Genomic DNA, 20,790 nt, shown 5'->3' on the forward strand with positions numbered 1-20,790 from the left:
GAAGGGGTAAAACCTGTGGGCTTATAGTTTAGGATCTTCTAGGATAATGTGCCTTCAGAAAATCAAAGATTAATATTCATTACCTAAACAATCTTTTTTTTTTCCCCAAACTTTTTTGTAAAGATGAGGGTCTTGAACTGGCCTCAAGTGATCCTCCCCCTTCGGCCTCCCAAAGCAGTTAACAATATTTTATCTAAGTGCCAGGCATTCTTGAATATAAATATTAAGAGTCAACACGCTTGCGCACTCAACACATATTTACTGGGCGCATTCTATGCACCAATTATTGAAGACAGCTGTTTTAAACATTTCACGGCAATGCAACTCCCTTAACACCGAGCCCGGGATTTGGGGACGAGTGCGGGAAAACGCCAGGTCCCGCCAGCAGAGGGCGCGGTCCTGGCCTCGTTGCGGCCTTGGGACCCACCGAGGCTTCCAGGCTCCCACGCTCGCTCCCGAGCGCGTCCCCGCCCTCGCGTCACGTGACGCGGCCGCGGAACCTGAGCTGCCAGGCCTAAGCCGAGCTAAATTCGTTGCGGGTGGCCGCGGAGGGTGCAACCACAAAGGCTAATCCGAGGGAGTCAGGGAGGCTCGTGGAGTCGATGCTTCCTCTTCCAAGTCAGGTCGGCTCCCGTTACCTTCTCGGCAGCATTCGCCGTTCCGGTCTTCCTGAGCGCGTGCATGAGGTCTTTCGCGTGGGGAAGCTCTGGTGACCATGTAGGGGACAAGAGTGAGGAAGCTCCTGGTGCTTGGGACGAGGTCAGCGCTGTCGGCACGCCGCCCACGCGCCCGCCACACCCCGGTGCGGGCCGGCGGGCCCTGGGCCCTGGTGGGAACTCCGGCCTCCGGTCAAGGCCTGGCCGGGAGCGCCACAAATTCTCGCGTCGTCTCGCGAGAGTCCAAGTTGAAGGAACATGGCGACGTCTAATCTGTTAAAGGTAAGACCCTCACTGCAGCTTGGATTTTACTGTGTGGCCGCTGGGTTCTGCTCTTCGGGAAAGGCATGGTTCAGGTTCAGCTGCGAAATGTGGGAGTGTTCAGGGGTTGTCCACTGGCAGGGAAGCCGCGGTGGCAGCCGGCGAGGACCGGGCGGGTCTGTGGCCTTGGGGTCGACAGGCTCTGGTGGTCCCTCCCGCCGACTGGCCGCTGGGAGAAAAGCCTGACTGAGCGCTGGCGGGGAGCGATGCTTTCAAGGGACCAGCTCTGGCTGGGAGCGGGAGATGAATGGTCGTGCGGTGTCCTGACCAGGTGGGCCGTTAGTAGTGTTAGGTCTCAGTTTCTTGTAAAGCAGTGTCTAAGACGCATCAAAGGAAAAACCAAGAAAATGCTGCCTAACAGGTTTCAGTGACTCGACCCCCCACTTCTTCCATTTCTGTTCTCGTTCTCTCTGCACGAAATTCCAAGTCAGACCAGCAGTGCCTCCCACTCCACCCCCCTTCCTCCCTTTCCTTCCTCCCTTTTCTGCGTGTTACACCTTCCCTCCTAATTCTCCCATTCTTGAGTTCATCTTTTTCCTTTTTCTTAGGAAACTGCTTCCTAACCCCCACCCCCGTTACGGGGCACAATCAGATGACAACTGATGAAGCGATACCATCGTTTTAGGGCGCAGGAAAGTTACCTTGTCAAAGACAGTGTTTAAAGTTAGTTTTATATAGCAAGGAAGATCTAGGCCCACAGGGGCAGATTCTCCACCAGTTAAAAAGTTTGGAGAAGAATGAGGAAGAGTTGGAACTAGTCTGTTCTGTGTATGCGTCTGTAGTAGTTAATCATTTGCCTTAAAGTACGACAGAAATGGGGGTATTGATTAGCTCAGGGAACATAATATTAATGGCAAAAACCGCAGTTACTTTTGCACCAGCCTAATACAAAGGATGAACCACCTCCTCCTCAGACCTCTCATGCCTTCAGGCAGTGTGGATGAATACTAGAAAATAATACAAAAGAAAATTTATGGGAACCTAACCATCATATCTTCTTTAGACCACTGATATTTGATTGTCTAACAGATGGGACTGCCTCATAAAATGAAGAACAAATTTTACTAAGAGGTGGGAGTACTGTATATATCACCTTTTGAAAGGGAGAGGGGCCCTAGAATTAGACTCCCTGAATAGCCACCACTTAAAAGCTGTATGACTTTGGGCAAGTTTCCTTATGAGTAGGACAGCAGTATCAGTAGCACCTGTATCATAGGACCATTGTGAAGATTAAATTAGTTAATGTATCTATAATGCTTAAAACCGTGCCTGGCACTTAATTAGTATAATACAATAAATTACTAGAACTACTCCCCCTCTTTCTTTAAGAAAACTAATTCAGGGGAATTGACTAACCCATCCCACTCTGCTTTTCTCTTTTATAATGGTATAGCAAAATTCCCATGCTTTACTTCAGAAAGAAAATTTGTGGACTGGGCACAGTGGCTCACTCCTGTAATCTCAGCTCTTTGAGGGGCCAAGGTGGGAGGGTTGTTTTAGATACATTAATCTTCACAGTGTTCCTACAATATAGGTGCTATTGATAATTCTGAATTAGAGGTTATAGTTAACTATGATCACGCCACTGCTCTGTGAGACTGGAAAAAAAAAAAAGGAAAGACAATTTGTTTAATTTCTGAAGACTCCTGTTGCATCTGTACGGTTACATAAACAGTATCTATGCTATTCATTGAAATGTGTTTAAGAAGTAATTTTGTCCCTGATTCTGCGAAATTTTGACTTGTTGATTACCTGGATATAAAGCAAGGTCTTTTTCTCCCCAAAAATAACTCTCAGAGAAAAGTAAGTCACTGTTCTACTCCTTACAAAACCTCACAAAGGATTGTTTGGAGAAGCTACTTTGGTCCATATTAGTTAAGTACTTACCTGTGGAGGCAACTTTGGTTCAGATTAGTTAAGTACTTACCTTGTGGAAATTCTGAATCTACAGCCACCGCACAGACCTGTGAATGGAAAAACTGCCTGAATATACAGAAAACGGGTACTCAGGGTTTAGGTTTAAAAGCTCACAAGAATTTAAAAAGTGTTTTAACTTGAACATTTACAAATAAAGGGAAGGTGATAATACTTTGAAAAAAAAAATCTAGTAAGTGACTCACTCTCGTGAACATGAAGACAGATGCCAATGATACATTGGGAAAAATTCAATGACATTGTCTTATGAAATGTTTATTAAGGGAAAAAGCTGAATTTCTAAATGAATATTATTTTATATAGTAGATGATTTTAAAGATGTATAATGTAATAGACATTATAAATGAACATTTGATTCTTTTATCTATATATATCTAAAAGTTTATGTATTCAAGTGGGCCAGAAAATCTTTTTCTATCCTCATTGGGAGGTGATGAGGGATTGCCTTATATAGTAGCCCCTGCTACCCACTACCCACCATCCCCCACTTACCCCCAGGGAATATATTCCAAGACCCTTGTGGATGCTTGAAACCGTGAACAGTACCAAACCTTATATATACTGTTTTTTCTGATCTGATTACCAAGAGGGCTACTAAGTGACTAATGGGAGAGTAAGGTATACAACATGGATATACTGGATGGAGCCAGACTGTGGGAGATTTCAACACAGTGCTCAGAATGTGCAATTTAAAACCCATTGTTTGTTTCTGGAATTTTTTTTGTCTAATATTTTCAGATCGTGGTTTACCACGTGTCACTGAAACTGGAAAATGAGACCGAGGATGAGGATGGATGACTATTTGTACATTAAAAAGTAACTAATCATCAAGTGGGAAGACTGAAGTTTGTCTTTGGGAGAAATGTAGTGAGACCTCTGCAGGGTAGTTCTGTAACATAATTTGTAGGATTATTTAAATTCAAGGCTGGTGCTACCTTGAATAGAGACAGAACTGGCTGGGGAGTGGCTAAATTAGCCTCATACCCGTTTTTGATGGGATTAATAACTTGGTTCATTAGAAAAATGCCTTTGACATTGTACAGTTAGATTTCACCAGAGCATTTTTGACAAAATTAGGTCCCATGGTCAAAATGGAGAAGTGTGGGCTTGATGAGACTACTATTAGAATTTGATTCATTATCAGTCAAACAACTGTACCTGAAGGTATAGTTCAGGTAATGAATGATAATGAAGGATAATAAATCAGTCCTTGAAGGAGGCCTTTAGTGTTGCGCTGAAAGTATATGTCCTTACTTACTTTATCAGTAAGCTGAATAAAGTTAAGTTTATTGAATTTGTGGAGGACACAGAGTTCAAAAGGATAGCTAATATGTTTTGAAAGATTCAAAACTTCTTTTTTTTTCTTGGAGACAAGGGACAGAGTCTTACTCCGATGCCAAGGCTGGAGTGCAGTGGCACAATGACGGTTCACTGCAGCCTGAACTTCGTGGGCTCAGGTGATTCTCCCACCTCAGCCTCCTAGCTGGGACCAGCATGTCCTAGTGTGCACCAGCATACCTGGCTAATTTTTTATGGAAACAAGGTTTCCCCGTGTTGTCCAGGCTGGTCTTGAACTCCTGGGCTCAAGCCATCTGCCAGCCTTGGCTTCCCAAAGTGCTGGGATTACAGGCTTGAGCCATCACACATAGCTCAAAACTTTCCTGATGTGTAACTTAGAAGTTAGAAGCCAATGTCATAAAAATCACTAGCTTTTCTTTCTTTTTAATTTTTTTTTGTTTGTTTAAGATGGAGTCTTGCTCTGTTGCCAGGCTGGAGTTCAGTGACGCGATCTTGGTTCATTGCAACCTCCACCTCCCAGGTTCAAGTGATTCTCCTGCCTCAGCCTCCCGAGTAGCTGGTGGGGGGCGACTACAGGCATGCGCCACCACATCCAGCTAATTTTTGTATTTTTAGTAGAGACGGTTTCACCATGTTGGCCAGGATGGTCTCCATCTCTTGACCTCATGATCCACCTGCCTCTATCTTCCAAAGTGCTGGGATTATTGGCATGAGCCACCATGTCAGGCTGCTTTTCTTTTTTAATATTGGAATTTGACTCTAATAATTTTATTGTCTGTTTAAAGCAAGCAGACTATTGCTGGATCTTAGAAGTCTTTCAGCTATGTAAAGATTTGTGTAGCAGATTTTGACATATACAGTTATCAACTGCTTAGGGGTTTATATCTGAAAACCTTTCCATATAACTACTTTATCTTTGTTGTTTTTCCTTAGAAAGTGTGTCTGTAGAACGTTCGTAGGGATCTGATATTATAATTTTATCTTCTGTTTTAGATTACTTTGAACATGTAATTGTGATTGTTCCTTTTCTTTTGCAATTATCATCTTGGCCCTTAGTGCTCATTTTTTTCATTTCCAGTTCATTGTTCTACTCCAAACAGCAATTATTTAGACCTTTTTTTGCTGAGCCTCACAACCCCTCCCCCCTTTTTTTTTTCGAGACAGACTCTCGCTTTGTTGCCCAGGCTGGAGTGCAGTGGCGCTATCTCGGCTCACTGCAGCCTCCTGGGTTTATGCCATTCTCCTGCCTCAGCCTCCCGAGTAGCTGAAACTAGAGGCACCCGCCACCACGCCTGACTAATTTTTGTATTTTTAGTAGAGACGGTGTTTCACTGTGTTAGCCAGGATGGTCTCAATCTCCTGACCTCATGATCCGCCCACCTCGACCTCCCAAAGTACTGGGATTACAGGCGTGAGCCACTGCACCCGGCTCCCCTCTTAATTCTTAGCACGTTACTTTACCCAGCTATTTGAAGTGCCTTTAACTTCCTTGGTCGATACCACACATTTTTCTTGTTTCTCCTGTATTCTCCTCTGTTCCATGCTACCTCCCAAATTGTCTCCTGCTTGTTCTTGTCCAGTCCTCATCTTCCCCCCAGGGCTTGGTGGTATGTCCCCTCTTTTTTTTTTTTTCAGTTTCCCGTTTTTCTTACTCCTATGCCTATAAGAAAGTTCATGTGTTGCCTCATATAAACTTTTTTTTTTTTTTTTTTTTTTACAGACAAGAGTTTCACTCTTGTTGCCCAGGCTGGAGTGCAATGGTGGGATCTCCACTCCCTGCAACCTCTGCCTCCCGGATTCAAACAGTTCTCCTGCGTCAGCCTCCTGAGTAGCTGGGATTACAGGCACACAGCAGCACACTCAGCTAATTTTTGTATTTTTAGTAGAGACGTGATTTTACCATGTTGGCCAGGGGTGGTCCCAAACTCCTGACCTCAAGTGATCCACCTGCCTTGGCCACCCAAAGTATTGGGATTACAGGCGTGAGCCCCTGCACTCTGCCTCCTCATCATATGAACTTGTACTCTGCCTCTAACTCAAACTTTTGTCCATTTCTCACTGTCACAGTTCTTGGAAAAGCAGCCCCCATTTGCTGCCTTTATAATTCTTAGCCCTTTAACTTACTGTAATATGGTTCACTCTTCTCTCCTACCCAGTTGTATAGAACCTGTCAGTCGTAAAAGCATTAGCAACCTCCTGATTATCAAATGAGATTCTTCTCTGATAATATTTATCCTCTTTTCTGGCATTATTGCTCTTTTCCTCTGCTTCTCTTTTGATTTTTATGACATTCCCTTCTTGGTCTGCTGTCTCTCAAATCACCTTTGTTTTTCACTGACTTCCCTCCCCTGGCCCCAATAGAATTATTTCCCAGGATTTTATCTTCAGCCCTTCTCTATCTTTGTATGTTTTTTTCTGGGACAGTCTTAACTCCCATGATTTCACTATTTTTATCTCTTAGCTCTGATCTGAGCTCTAGATCAAAATGCAATTCTCACCATATCATTTTCCTGTTCAGATACCTTTGATGATTTAAATTATTTGACATCTTTCCAGCTGGGTCTTCTCCTGATAACAACTAGTATCCTCTCTCTCTGTCTCTTGTCTCTCTCTCTCTCATACATGTGTGTGCACACACCCCTACCTGGCTGGTTACTTGTTGGCTCACTAGCATGCCAGAGGTCATTTTCTGCCTAATAACTAACTCTTAACTCTCATTCTATCCCTTTCTAATTGGATCTAGTGAGATGGAGTCACAAGAAGGCAGTAGTGTATAACCGAACCACAAGAGAAATCAAACATTAAACTGAAATATGATTCATACTACTTCTCTTCTCTCAGTGGAAGTTTTGTTTATCCTTTAAGAGGAAAGAAAATGGAAATGTAAAGCAGTGATTCAGAGTGTGTATAGAGGCCAGGCGTGGTGGCTCATGCCTGTAATCCCAGCACCTTGGGAGGATCAGGTGAGAGGATTACTTGAGGCCAACCTGGGCAATATAGCAAGACCCTGTTTCTATAAAACAACAACAATAAAAAGTGTAGAATTTATTCATTATTAAAATAACTTTATTGACACCCGTGTGCGAGGCACCATGGAGAATGCAAAGATATATAGAACAATGTCCATGCTCTTTGGGAATTTGCCATGTACTGAAGGAGATTAAAAGTTACTAATGATTTACTGTAAGGCAAAGGTTTCAGATGTGTTACCAATTGCTCTATGCTCCCTCACAGATTGAGGAAATAATTTCTGGTGGGATGATCAGTGAAAATTTTATGAAGAAAGTGTTGGAGCTGGATTTTGAATAATGGGTAAACTTTTTGTAGGTGGTAATTAGGAGAAAATTTGGCAGGAATCTAGGCTAGATCAGTTTGGCTGCATTGTAAGGAGGGCTGCATGCTGTGTTAGATATTCTGTGTGAATAGTGTTCCTTGGGACTGTCACAGCGTAGAAACCCAGAATACAGGGAAACAACAAGAGGGATAGGAGTAAAAGGGAAGTCGGGTCAGATTACAAAGGGCCTTCAGTGCTAGGCAAGGGGGTTTGAAATAAAGTTCTATAGTTACTGAGGAATATTTGAAAAATATGTGAGCAGAGGTACTCTCAAGCTGTCAATCTATTTTTGGCTTTTACACATAAAAGTTATTACTTCTATTTTCAGTGTATTTATACTCTGCTTGTGAGATGGCCATGGATGAGGGGCATTTGTGCCAGTGACATCTTGTTCATTGAAACCATAACCATAACAGGAATAATTAAGTCTATGGGAAATAAATTTATTCATTGAACAAGAATTTAATATTTCCTAATTCTATGTAGATAATGATGAACTAGGCAGACAGCTCCTGCCCTTGTGTAATTTACATTTTTGTTGGGAAGAGAGACAATAAACATAAACAGTTAAATACATACTGTAGCTCAAGTTGTGATAGGTACTATGAAGAAAAACAACCAGGGTAAAGGAGAGAGTAGAGTGCTCAGTACTATGATTATTATTATTATTTTATTTATTTATTTATTTATTTTGAGACAGGGTCTTGCTCGCTTGCCCAGGCTGGAGTGCAGTGGCATGATCTTGGCTCACTACAATCTCCACGTACTGGGTTCAGGCAATTTTCCTGTCTCAGCCTCCCGAGTAGCTGGGATTACAGGTGCTCACCACCAAGCTCGGCTAATTTTTGCAGTTGTAGTAGAGACGGAGTTTCACCATATTGGCCAGGCTAGTTTCAAACACCTGACCTCAAGTGATCTGCCTGCCTCAGCCTCCCAAAGTGCTGGGATTATAGGTGTGAGCCACTGCACCTGGCTTATTTTTGATAAGATAGTGAGGGAATGCCTCTGAGGAGATGGTATTTGAGGTAAGACCAGAATGAAGCAAGGGAGCAAGTCATGTACATATTTAGAAGAGTTCCTTCTAGAGGGAACAGCCAGTGTGAAAGCACAGAGTCAGGATCATGTTTGGCAAGGAATGTGGATGTGATACAAAGATTTGAATATTGTTGGTGAATGTAGTTAAGATACATGTAAATGATAGAATCTTTCATGTTCTATGAAAATAAATGACTGATGGCTGGGCGCAGTGGCTCAAGCCTGTAATCCCAGCACTTTGGGAGGCCGAGACAGGCGGATCACGAGGTCAGGAGATCGAGACCATCCTGGCTAACATGGTGAAACCCCGTCTCTACTAAAAAATACAAAAAACTAGCCGGGCGAGGTGGCGGGCGCCTGTAGTCCCAGCTACTCCGGAGTCTGAGGCAGGAGAATGGCGGGAACCCGGGAGGCGGAGCTTGTAGTGAGCCGAGATCCTGCCACTGCACTCCAGCCTGGGCGACAGAGCGAGACTCCGTCTCAAAAAAAAAAAAAAAAGAAAATAAATGATTGAAAAATTACCATAATCTGGAGGTGATGTATGTTAAATAAAACTTCTAAAAGGAAGTGGCAGCTCAGGATAAATTTTGATCAGTCATTTTTCAGTGGATTAGAGGAGGGGAATGTTAGACTGCTGGAAGGTAGAAAGAGGATACTAGGCATCTTTCTAGTAAAAAGAGAGGTTTTGTTTTTGTTTTTGTTTTTTTTGAGAGGAGGTTTAACTCTCACACAAGCTGGAGTGCAGTGGCATGATCATGGCTCACTTCAGTCTTCATCTCCCAGGCTCAAGCAATCCTCCCACTTCAGCCTCCTGAGTGGCTGAAACTACGGGCACATACCACACTAGGCCTGGCTAATTTTTTATAGGGATGGGATCTCACCATATTACCCAGACTGGTCTCTACTCCTGAGCTCCAGGGATCTTCCTGTGTAGGCCTCCCAAGGTGCTGGGATTACAGGTACGAGCAAAAGAGCCAGTCAGCCAGAGAGGTTTTTCTTTCCTTTTCTCTTTTCTTTTTCTTTTCCTTTTCTGTTGAGACCGGGTCTCACTCTGTCCCCCAGTCTGGAGTACAGTGGTGCAGTCAGCTCCCTGCAGCCTTGACCTCCTCAGGCTTAGGTGTTCCTCCCACCTCATCCTCCCACAGGTGCAACACCATCATGCCCAGCTCATTCAAAAAAATTTTTTGAGACAGGTTTTGCCATGTTGCCCAGATATGGATTTCCTGGGCTCAAGCGATCTGCCCCATCCTCCCAAAGTGCTGGGATTACAGGCATGAGCTACAGTGCCTACCTGAGGTTTCTCTTAATAAATATTTGCCTAGTGTCCTGGTGAACCCAGTTGTCATTAAAAGCCATTTGCCTCCTGCCTTGGTTAGTAGGTGGAGGAAACAGATGCCTGATAAGCTCTGTAAAGAAAGCAGGGCTGGGTGCAGTAACTCACGCCTGTAATCCCAGTGATTTGGGAGGCCAAGGTGAGAATATTCCTTGAGGCCAGGAGTTTGATACCAGCCTGGGCAACCCCATTTGTACAAAAAACAAACAACAACAACAACAAAAAAGCAGGATACAGCTCAGGTTAAAACTTTGGTCAGAGGCTGGATGCAGTGGCTCATGCCCAACACTTTGGGCAGCTGAGGCAGGAGGATCACTTGAGGCCAGGAGTTGGAGACTAGAGTGGGCAGCATAGCAAGACCTACCACCTCTACAAAAATAAAAATTAAAAAAAAGTTGGTCATATCCATGGAGTACATACAAATAGTATCAAAGGTAATTGATCTGTGTAACTGGAGTTTGTTCATTCCATAAAAATCTGAGCATTTAAGGTGTACTGGATACCATTTTAAATGTCAGTTAGGCTGGGCACAGTGGCTCACACCTGTAATCCAAGCACTTTGGGAGTTGAGGTGGGTGGATTACCTGAGCCCAGGAGTTTTAGACCACCCTGAACAACATGATGAAACTCGTCTCGACAAAAAAATTTAAAAAATACCTGGGGGTGGTGGTGTACAGTTGTAGTTCTAGCTACTCAGAAGGCTGAGTTGGGAGACTTGCTTGAGCCCAGGAGGTTGAGGCTGCAGTGAATTGAGATTGCACCACTGTACTCCAGACTGGGCGACAAAGCAAGACCCTGTCTCCAAAAAAAAAAAAGTGTCAGTGAATATGACAAAGTTCTTAGACTTTGGAGCTTATATCCTGATGGATGAATACTGACACTAAAGACATAAAGAATACACTTGCATAGTTTTTGCTGGTAATTAGGGTGGTAGCGAGAACAACATGATAAGATGTTCAAGGCCAGATGCGGAGGCTCACGCCTGTAATTTCAGCATTTTGAGGAGCCCAGGTGGGAAGATCACTTGAGCCTAGGAGTTCAAGACCAGTCTGGGCAACATGGTAAGAGCTCGTCTCTACAAAAAATTTAAGAATTATCCAGGCATGTTGGTACATGCCTGTAGTCTCAGCTACATGGGAGGCTGAGGCAGGAGGATTGCTTGAGCACAGAAGATCAAGGCTGCAGTAAGCAATGTTCATGCTACTGCACTCTAGCCTGGGCGACAGAGTGAGACACTGTCTCAAAAAAAAAAAAAAAGAGTGTTCGGAAGGTGGAGCCACTATTTTACTCACTTATTTACAACAGAAAATAATTTTTCCCCAAAAAACTGCGTTTGACTGTTTTTTGTTGAATGTTCTTTCTCTGCCACATGTTGACATTTCAGCCAAATCCCATAGCTTTCCTGGGCTTTTCTTAAAAGTCTGGTTATTCCAAATTAAAATTTCAGTCTCATAGCCAATCAGAGTGTCTCTTCTACCATCTCAAGACTTTGTCTCTGGTTGTGCAGAGAGGAATGGAGGAAGGGCATTTTTCTTAGGTTGGTTGGGGAGGCCTCTCTGAGGTAACATTGGAACTGAGACCTGAATGATCTACATTCTAAGGCAAAGGTCTTGAGGTGCAGTGATGAGCTTGGCCTGTTTGAGGAACATCTTTAAAAGGTTGCTGCGGCTGGAACATAGTGAGAATTGCAGTAGTGAGAATTGCTGGTATTCAAATATATGTAATCAGCCCTCAGTATTCATGAGTTCCATGTCTATGGATTCAACCAACCAAAGATTAAAAATACTCAGAAAAGGCCAGGCGTGATGGTTCATGCCTATAATCTCAGCACTTTGGGAGGCTGAGGCAGGCGGATCACCTGAGGTCAGGAGTTTTAGACCACCCTGGCCAACATGGTGAAACCCCATCTCTACTAAAAAAAGACAAAAATTAGCTGAGCGTGATGGCACATGCCTGTAGTCCCAGCTACTCGGGAGGCTGAGGCAGGAGAATCACGTGAACCCAGGAGGCAGAGGTTGCAGTGAGCCGAGATCACTCCATTGCACTCCAGCCTGGGTGACAGAGTGAGACTATATCTCCAAAAAAAAAGAGAGAGAAACATCACATATATGCACTTAGTATGGCACCTGCACACATTTATTTTTATTAAGCCACCTCACTTTTGTTGATATAAGAAAGGTTTTATGAATCCCTAATAGATGCAAGTAGTGTACTTGCAATATAACAGTGGTTATGAGCTCAGCCTCTGGAACCACACTGCTTGGGTTGGTCTCCAGGTTCTGCCATTTGCTAGCTGTGTGATATTGGGCAAGTTACTTAACATCTCTGTGCCTCAGTTTCTGTATCTATAAATAGCAGTAATCTTAAAAAAAAACCTTAGAAAAAAAATTGCATCTGTATTGAATATGTACAGATCTTTTTTCTTATAATTCCCTAAACAATACAGTATAGCAGCTATTTTCATAGCATTTACACTATAGTAGGTATTATAAGTAATTTAGAGATGATATAAAGTATATGGCAGGATGTGCATGGGTAATAAGCAAACGCTGTGACATTTTATATCAGGGACTTGAACATCTATGGGTTTTGGTGTCCTGAGGGGTGGGGTGGGGTGAGGTGGGTCCTAGAATCATTTCCCCACCTATACCAAGGGACAACTGTACAGTAGTTTGATTCTTTTGGATAGTGGGGATTGGCAAATGGGGTTTTAAAATCACATAACTGGGAGCAACAGTGGCTTCATAAACAGTAAGGGAACCCACACATTCAAATAGCTAACCTCATAATTTACACGAATTATCTAAAATATGCCAACTGGCTTCTTTTGGTAAAGTTATTAGAGTGCCATTAATTGGATATACAGTCATTTACTGCATATTGATGTTTTGGTCAACAACGGATCACATATATAATGGTGGTCTTATAGGATTATAGTGGGAGCTAAAAACTTCCTATTGTCTGGCAATGTTTATTGTAGCCCTTGTAATGTAGTAGTGCAGTAACATATCACTTATGTCTGTGGCAATGCTGGTGTACTTGAACGTATTGTGCTGCCACTCTTATAAAAGTCTAGCACATATAATTGTATATAGTACATAATCCTTAGATAATAGGCTAATAAAATTATTGTGCTAATAATAATAAATGACTGTTACTGGTTTGTGTATATCTTAGTCCATTTGTGTTGCTATAAAGGAATACCTGAGACTGGGTAATTTATAAAGAAAAGATTTATTTGGCCCACAGTTCTGTAGGCTGGTGAGGTCCTCAGCCTGCTTCTTACTCATGGCAGAAAGTGAAGGGGATCCTGTGTGTGTAGAGATCACACGGCAAGAAAGGAAGCAGGAGAGCGGGGAGAGCTACCAGACTCTTTTTAACAACCAGCTCTCAGGGAACTAACAGAGTGAGAACTCACTGCTCACCACCCTGCCCCCACCCCCACTATCGTTAATCTGTTCATGAGGGATCCACCACCATGACCCAACACTTTTCATTAGGCCCGCTTACAATATTGGGGATCAAATTTCAACATGAGACTTGGTGGACAAACATCCAAACTGTGGTAGTACATTTACGGTTATAAACTTGTTACTGTTTTTTTAGAGTGTGTACCCTCTAATAAGTTTAAAAGTTAACTGTAAAATAGCTTCAGTCAGGTCATTTAGGAGGCATTCCAGAAGAAGGCCTTGTTATCATAGATGACAGCGCCATTCAGGATAGTGTTCCTGAAGACTTTCTAGTGGGACAAGGTGTGAAGGTTGAAGACAGTGGTGATTATCGTGACGATGAGGTTGAAGACGGTGGTGGTGATTATCGTCACGCTGTGGCGTCCTAGGCTGCTGTGTGTGTCTTAGTTTTTAATGAAAAAGTTTAAAAATGAAAAACCTTTTTTAATAGAAAAGTTTATAGAATAAGGGTATAAAGAAAGTAAATATGTTTGTGCAACTGTATAATGTGTTTGTGATTTTTTTTGTTGTCTTCTTAAAATAGAGACAGGGCCTCACCATGTTGCCCAGTCTGGTCTCAAACTCCTGAGCTCAAGTGATCCTTGCACCTCAGCTTCCCAAAGGGCTAGGATTAGAGGCGTGAGCCACCGTGCCTGGCCATGTGTTTGTGTTTCAAGATAAGTGTTATTTACAAAAAAGTCAACAAGTTTTCCAAAAAGAGGAAAGGTTTTTAAAGTTAAAAAGTCACAGTAAGCCTAAATTAATTTATTATTGAAGAAAAACATTTTTGTGTAATTTAGCATAGCCTAAGTGTTTATAAAGTGTACAGTAATATATGGTAATGCCCTAGGCCTTCACATGCACTCACCACTCACTCACTGACTCACCTAGAGCATCTTCCAGTCCTGCAGGCTCTATTCATGGTGAGTGCCCGATTTAGGTGTACCATTTTTTATTTTTCATACTGTATTTTTGCTGTACCTTTTCTATGTTTAGATACACAAATACTTACCATTTTGTTCTAATTGCCTCCAGCTTCAGTACAGTTACATGCTGTATAGGTTGGTAGCCTAGGATAATAGACTATACCATATAGCTTAAGTGTGTAGTAGGCTCTACCATTAGATTTGTGTAAGTACATGCTGTTATTTTCACACAAGGATGAAATTGCTTAACGATGCATTTCTCAGAATGTCATTAAGTGACGCAGAGCTGTAATCCACAATCAGTGTGGTGGGAACTTCACAAATCTTAAAACAACTAAACTGTGGTTGTGTGTTGTTCAAAATGTTATGGGCATGTAAAAGTAAGGTGATAAAAAAAATGCCATTAATTCTGTAGATGCCATTATTTCTTGCTTTTCCTTCAGCTTGTCTTTTCACCTTAGCTTTCCTTAGGACCTTTGTCATAAGCAAGATGTAGCAAGATATACAGCAATAATAACAAATTCTTTGTTTCTTTGTTTTATTTTTAAATTTTATTTTTATTTTAAATTTTATTTTTCTTACTCTGTCATTCAGGCTGGAGTGCAGTGGCATGATCATAGCTCACTGCAGCCTTGAATTCCTGAACTTAAGCAGTGCTCTTGCCTCAGCCTCTGGAGTAGTAGTCTACCACCACACCCAGCTAATATTTTATTTTATGTTACATTGTTGTGTTATGTTATGTTATGTTACATTATGTTATTTTTGTAGAGATGGGTTCTCACCGTGTTGCCCAGGCTGGTTTCAAACTCCTGGACTCAAGTGATTCTCCCACCTTGACCACCCACAGTAATGGGATTACAGGCATGAGCCACGCTGCCCAGTTATTTATTTATTTTTCAGAGATAGGGTCTCACTTTTGTTCCTCAGTCTGAAATGCAGTGGCATGATCATAGCTCACTGCAGCCTCGAACTCCTGGGCCCAAGCAGTTGTCACGCCTCAGCCTCTGGAGTAGCTATGACTGCAGGTGTGCCCCACCATGCCCGTACATCCTTCTATCTATCTATCGCTCTCTCTCTCTCTCTCTACCTATATCTGTCTGTCTGTCTGTGTCTATCCATCCATCCATCCATCCATCCATCCATTCACCCATCCATTCTTAGAGATGGGGTCTTGCCATGATGCCCAAGCTGGTCTTGAAATCCTGGCCTCAAGTGATCCTCCCACCTTGGTCTCCCAAAATGCTGAGATTATATGCATGAGCTGCTCTGTTTTCTTTTGAATGTTTTCTTTTAAACATTTGACATCATTAAAATATTGCCATAATACTGCTTCTATAATTTCATGTGGTATGTTTTTGTCCCGTGAGTTATGTAGGGATTTCTGGGTGTTTTCAGGGCAAACCAATAGGTCAACATTTGTATTATTTTGTTGTAAAGTAAGTGAATTATTTAAAAATGATTCTATTTGAATCATTTTGCAAGCCAGTGGATTTTTCTATTTTTGTTTACATTCTTGTGTTTAAACATTCTTATTTTTTAACATGATACCAAATATTATATTTCTACACCATTATATATCTGCTCTTTTACTCATAACCTAGTAAAGTGGGATTGTTACAGATGCACTAATTGCTTGAAAATGCACACTTAAATTTCAATGGGGGATGTGCATTTTTTTTAAGCAATAATATGTTCTAGAAAGATCTGTATAACGTCTTATATTTCTGGCTGATAACACCTACCCCCACCCCAAACACTTTTTTTTTCTAAGCCAATTAACACAGGACCCAAACACATTTTTAAAAATTAAGTTATTCTTCTGTAATCCACCCTCCCTCCTTGGTTTGGGCAAATGATGGTACAGTATTTAGGCCTGAAGCCTTAGCTCTGTGCTTTTGAGATATAAATTTTCTAGCTTTCTCTGAGCCAGTGGTTCAAGACTACAGCGAGCAATGATGGTGCCACTGCACTCCAGCCTAGGTGACAGCAAGACCCTATCTCTAAAAAAAAGTCAATTATAAAATTGAGTTGTTTTGCTTTTCTTATGGATTTTTTGGTTCTTTACGTATTCTGGATGAGAGCCTTTTTTGGATATACATATTAGAAATATCCTTTCCTAGCCTGATGTGGTGACTCACGCCTGTAATCCTGGTACTTTGAGAGGCCGAGGCAGGTGGATCACCTGAGGTCAGGAGTTCGAGACCAGCCTAACCAACATGGTGAAACCCCACCTCTACTAAAAATGCAAAATTAGTTGGGCATGGCGACGCGTGCCTGTAATCCCAGCTACTTAGGAAGCTGAGGCAGGAGAATGAGAATCACTGAACCAGGGAGGCAGAGGTGGTGGTGAACCAAGATCTTGCCATTGCACTCCAGCCTGGGCAATGAACAAAATTCTGTATTAAAGAAAAAAAAAAAAAGGCAATATCTCCTCCACTCTGTGGGCTGCCTTTTCACTCCCTTAATGGTGTCTTTTAATGGCTAAAGTTAATTTTAATATAGTGCAGTTTATAAATTTTTTTCCCTTTATGGTTAGTGCTTAGTTTTAAGGTCATATGAGCAGTTCAGATTTCTACTTGTATTAATATTTTATTAGATTTTTAAAAACAAAAACAAAATTTTAAAATTCTTTTCACAGATTGAGTCTTAAGAATGTATCTTGGGTGTCTGGTTCAAGTTAATATTTGAAAAAAGAAAAAAACAAAGAATATGTACTGGGACCCTTCGGGAGTCCGTGTACTACAGTTAAAGGAACACTATACTAGAATGCGAGTTGCTTGAGGACTTTTCACTTATGTGCGCTGGTGCACAGTAGAGTTTCAGGTGTTTGTTCAATGAATAAATGTAATAAATGACAAGCTCCCCAAAATAAGTTTAAACTCTTTTATCAGTTTTATTATTTTTGCTTTCTCCTTAAAATTATTTGTTTGGGTTTCAAAAAATACAAGTATTGCTAGAATTTGTTTGAAATTTTTTTCCTTTATAAAAGGAACTGAAAAGTTTAAAGGGAATGTGGTATGAAATTTTTTATTTCAGTGGAAAGAGATATTTAACTTATTGGAAAACAGTGTCCTCCTCCTCCTCCTGCACCATGTTTGAAAAGAAATGTATGTTATGTAGTGATGTTTCCACCGTATGGTTTCTAGATAATTGTCACTAAATTTTATAATCATAGGTCTTTGCAGTTACTCTATAAGCCTGATGAAATTAAGTCAAGGGCTGAATCTGGCCCGTGGATTAGAAGCCCATTCATTCCTTATCCAGGAAAGGACCAGAGAATAGTTAATTAAGAATGTAGCTTTAACTGAGCTAAATTTCTTGGATTTGATTTCTTGCCCTGCCACTTATTTTGCCTGTAATTTTAGACAAATAATCTAACTTAATCTCAGGTTGTACAGTGTGCATAAAATGTGAATAGGCCAGGCACAGTGATCATACCTGTAATCCCAGCAGTTTGGGAAGCTGAGGCAGGAGGGCTACTGATCATTTGAGGCCAAGAGTTTGAACATGCAGTGAGCTGTGATTATGCCACTGCACTCTAGCCTAGGCAACAGAGCAAAATCCTGTCTCAAAAATAATAATAATATAACAATAATAATAATAATAATAAAGGAATAATATCACTGAACACATAGGATAGTTATAAAGATTAATTCATACTCATAAACTATTTGGAACAGTACAGCACCTAACACATAATTAGCAGTCAGATATTATAAAGTAAAATAATCACAGCGATGCAGTGGTTTACACATCTACACTGAAGATTATTGTGAAGCTAAATGATAGAAGATACAAATGCTGAACTAAAATGTATGTACAGATGTCAGATATTCAAACCATTCGCGTTCATGGAAATGTAAGGAAAATCAAAAGAAGTATTTTATACAATAAATACCACATGTACAAAATTTGTTGGCCTTTATAATCCCCAATTAGTGAAATGCCACATATTTGCAGTGAAAAAAGTAGTAGAAAATCTTGCAGTGAAATGATTAAACAAAGACAATAGAAATGATAGATTTTTGCTAAATTCCATCCTTCCATAATCTCAGTTTCAAGCATCCTACTTGATGTACCTGGTACCACTCTGTCTTTCTGACTCTCTCTAGTGCTTTTATTCCAGCAGTCCACCTCCATTACTAAAGCCTTCAGTTCACTGACTCTGCCAACTTATTGTTTAATGTCTTATATCTGTGGTTTATAGTTTTCATCAAATTAGACAACATTTTGCATTTTTCTTCAAATATTCGCTATACCCTTACATCAAGATTCCAATTATGTGTAGGTTAGGTCATTTGATGTTCCACAGCTTACCTGATACTCATTTTAAAAATGTTTTATTTCTGTGATGTTCATGCTTTCCCCTACCTTTTTGGTCCTATAGAATATGTATAATAGCTGACTTAACTTGTTTACTGAATGTAACACCTGTGTCATTTCTGGGTCAGCTTCTTTTGATTTTTTTTTTTTCTCTTGGTGATAGGTTATATTTTCCTGTTTCTTTGCATGCTTGGTAGTATTTTCAACTGGATGTCAGACACTGTGAGTATATGTTTTAGGGGCCTGATTTTAAAAATTTTCTCTAAATAGTTTTGGATTTGGCTGTGATTCAGTTAGGTAGCTTGGAATCAGTTTGATCCTTTTGAAGCTTACCTTTAAGTTTTGTTAGAGTGTGTCCAGAATACCACTCAGAGTAGGGCTACTTTGGCTCCACTGTAGACTCAGTAACTTTCTGTGGACTCTACCCAATGCCTGGCACTTTAAGGAGTGTTTCCACTCTGGCTGGTGGCAACACTAACTGTTTCTGGCCCTGTGTGCGCTCTGCTGATTGTTCTGCCCATTCCTTCCTAATGGTTCTTCCCCCGTTTCATATAGTTTTCTCATACCCAGGTACAGGTTAGTACTCAGCCACAGGCTGCAGGGGCCTTCTCTATAGATATCCAGAGCTCCCTTGGTGCCACGAATTCTAGTCACCTCAGCCTTTTCAAACTCTGAACTCTGTCTCTTAAGTGTAGTGAAACCACCAGCCGCTGGTTGGGTTTACCCTCCTTGTGATGAGGCCTGGAGACACTCTTCTAGGCAGTATGTTTGGACATTTGTAGCACTCACTCACCTCATTTGTTTTTCTTTTCTCAGGAAGCACTGTCCTGCCCTGCCATTTGGTTTTCTAGTTGTTTAGGCAGGAGGGAAAATCTGGTTCCTGTTATTCTGTCATGATTGGAAGCAGAAGTCTCTTTCTCTTTTCATCTTGAAGTCCATTTTCTCCCCCTTACCCGACATAAATTCTCTTCTCAATCATTATAATCATTCTTTTCAGTACACTTTTCACTTCCTTGCCCCTGTCTTATTCCACTTGGGAAAAGTGTTCAACCCTGGTTAAATCTGTTTCCACTTTTCAGTGCCAGTACCTGACAGCTGAATGTCACTGGACAAAAAGATACAGCCATGCTGTTTTCACCTTAAATTCATGACCACAGTGAGGCCAGTCATACTGCATTTCCAGAGTCACTTGTTCTTCCACTTTCCTAGATGTATTTTTCACATCTTTTCTATCAATATTCTGGCATTTCCTCACCCATCTTCTCAGGCATTGTCCTTATTTCCACATCACTGGGAAATTAAAGCAATAAAATATGAACTTCTCAGTCATACAACATCTATCCTCGTAGCAGCCCCTACATGGACAGTCTTTTGCCTTCTCCTCTTAGCCTGTAGTCACTTCCTCCATGTACGCACTAGATCCCATTCCCTCTTGCCTACCCAGTGCAATTTAAATTCACTAGCAGTTTCTCTCCCTTTCCCCACATCATTAACATTTCATTATATCCAGGAACGTTCCTATCAGCATACAATCATACTGTATCCTAGCTTGAAAAAATTATTATTTTGGCCGGGCGTGGTGGCTCATGTTTGTAATCCCAGCACTTTGAGAGGCCGAGGCGGGTGGATCACGAGGTCAGGAGTTCAAGACCAGCCTGGCCAATATGGTGAAACCCTGTCTGTACTAAAAATACAAAAATTGGCTGGGCGTGGTGGCGGGCACCTGTAGTCCCAGCTACTCGGGAGACTGAGGCAGGAAAATCACTTGAACTCACGAGGCGGAGGATGCATTGGGTGGAGATCATGCCACTGCACTCCAGTCTGAACGACAGAGCGACACTCCGTCTCAAAAAAAAAAAAAAGAAATTATTATTTTTTTACTTCCTCTCGCCCTATCAATTACCATGCCAATTCTTTGCTCTCTTATACAGAAAAAATTGTGAAGGAAGTTGTCTGTACTCTTTCCAGTTTTCCTCTTCTCTATTTATTTCTGTTTTTATTTACTTATTTATTTTTTGAGATAAGGTCTCACCGTCGCCCAGGCTGGAGTGCAGTGGCGCCATCATGGCTCACGGCAACCTCCACCTCCAAGCCTTAGTAGCTGAGATTATAGGTGCCACCATGCCCCACTAATTTTAGTGCCACCATGCCCGGCTAATTTTTTTTTTTTTTTTTTCCT

The 20,790-nt window shown here is 41.5% G+C and overlaps 1 protein-coding gene across 1 annotated transcript in view; it reads left to right on the forward strand.

The window, feature by feature from the left end:
- The first annotated feature begins 249 nt into the window (after nucleotides 1-249).
- CUL5 (cullin 5) overlaps nucleotides 250-20,790 on the forward strand; it is a 105,729-nt gene continuing 85,188 nt past the window's right edge. Inside the window, 2 exon segments of the mRNA XM_011926668.1 lie at nucleotides 250-909; nucleotides 912-938. Coding sequence (XP_011782058.1) covers nucleotides 682-909; nucleotides 912-938 — 255 coding nt within the window. The 5' untranslated portion in view covers nucleotides 250-681.

This window comes from Colobus angolensis, unplaced genomic scaffold (assembly GCF_000951035.1).
Source record: "Colobus angolensis palliatus isolate OR3802 unplaced genomic scaffold, Cang.pa_1.0 Scaffold7, whole genome shotgun sequence".
In the NCBI taxonomy this organism is placed as follows: Eukaryota; Metazoa; Chordata; class Mammalia; order Primates; family Cercopithecidae; genus Colobus; species Colobus angolensis.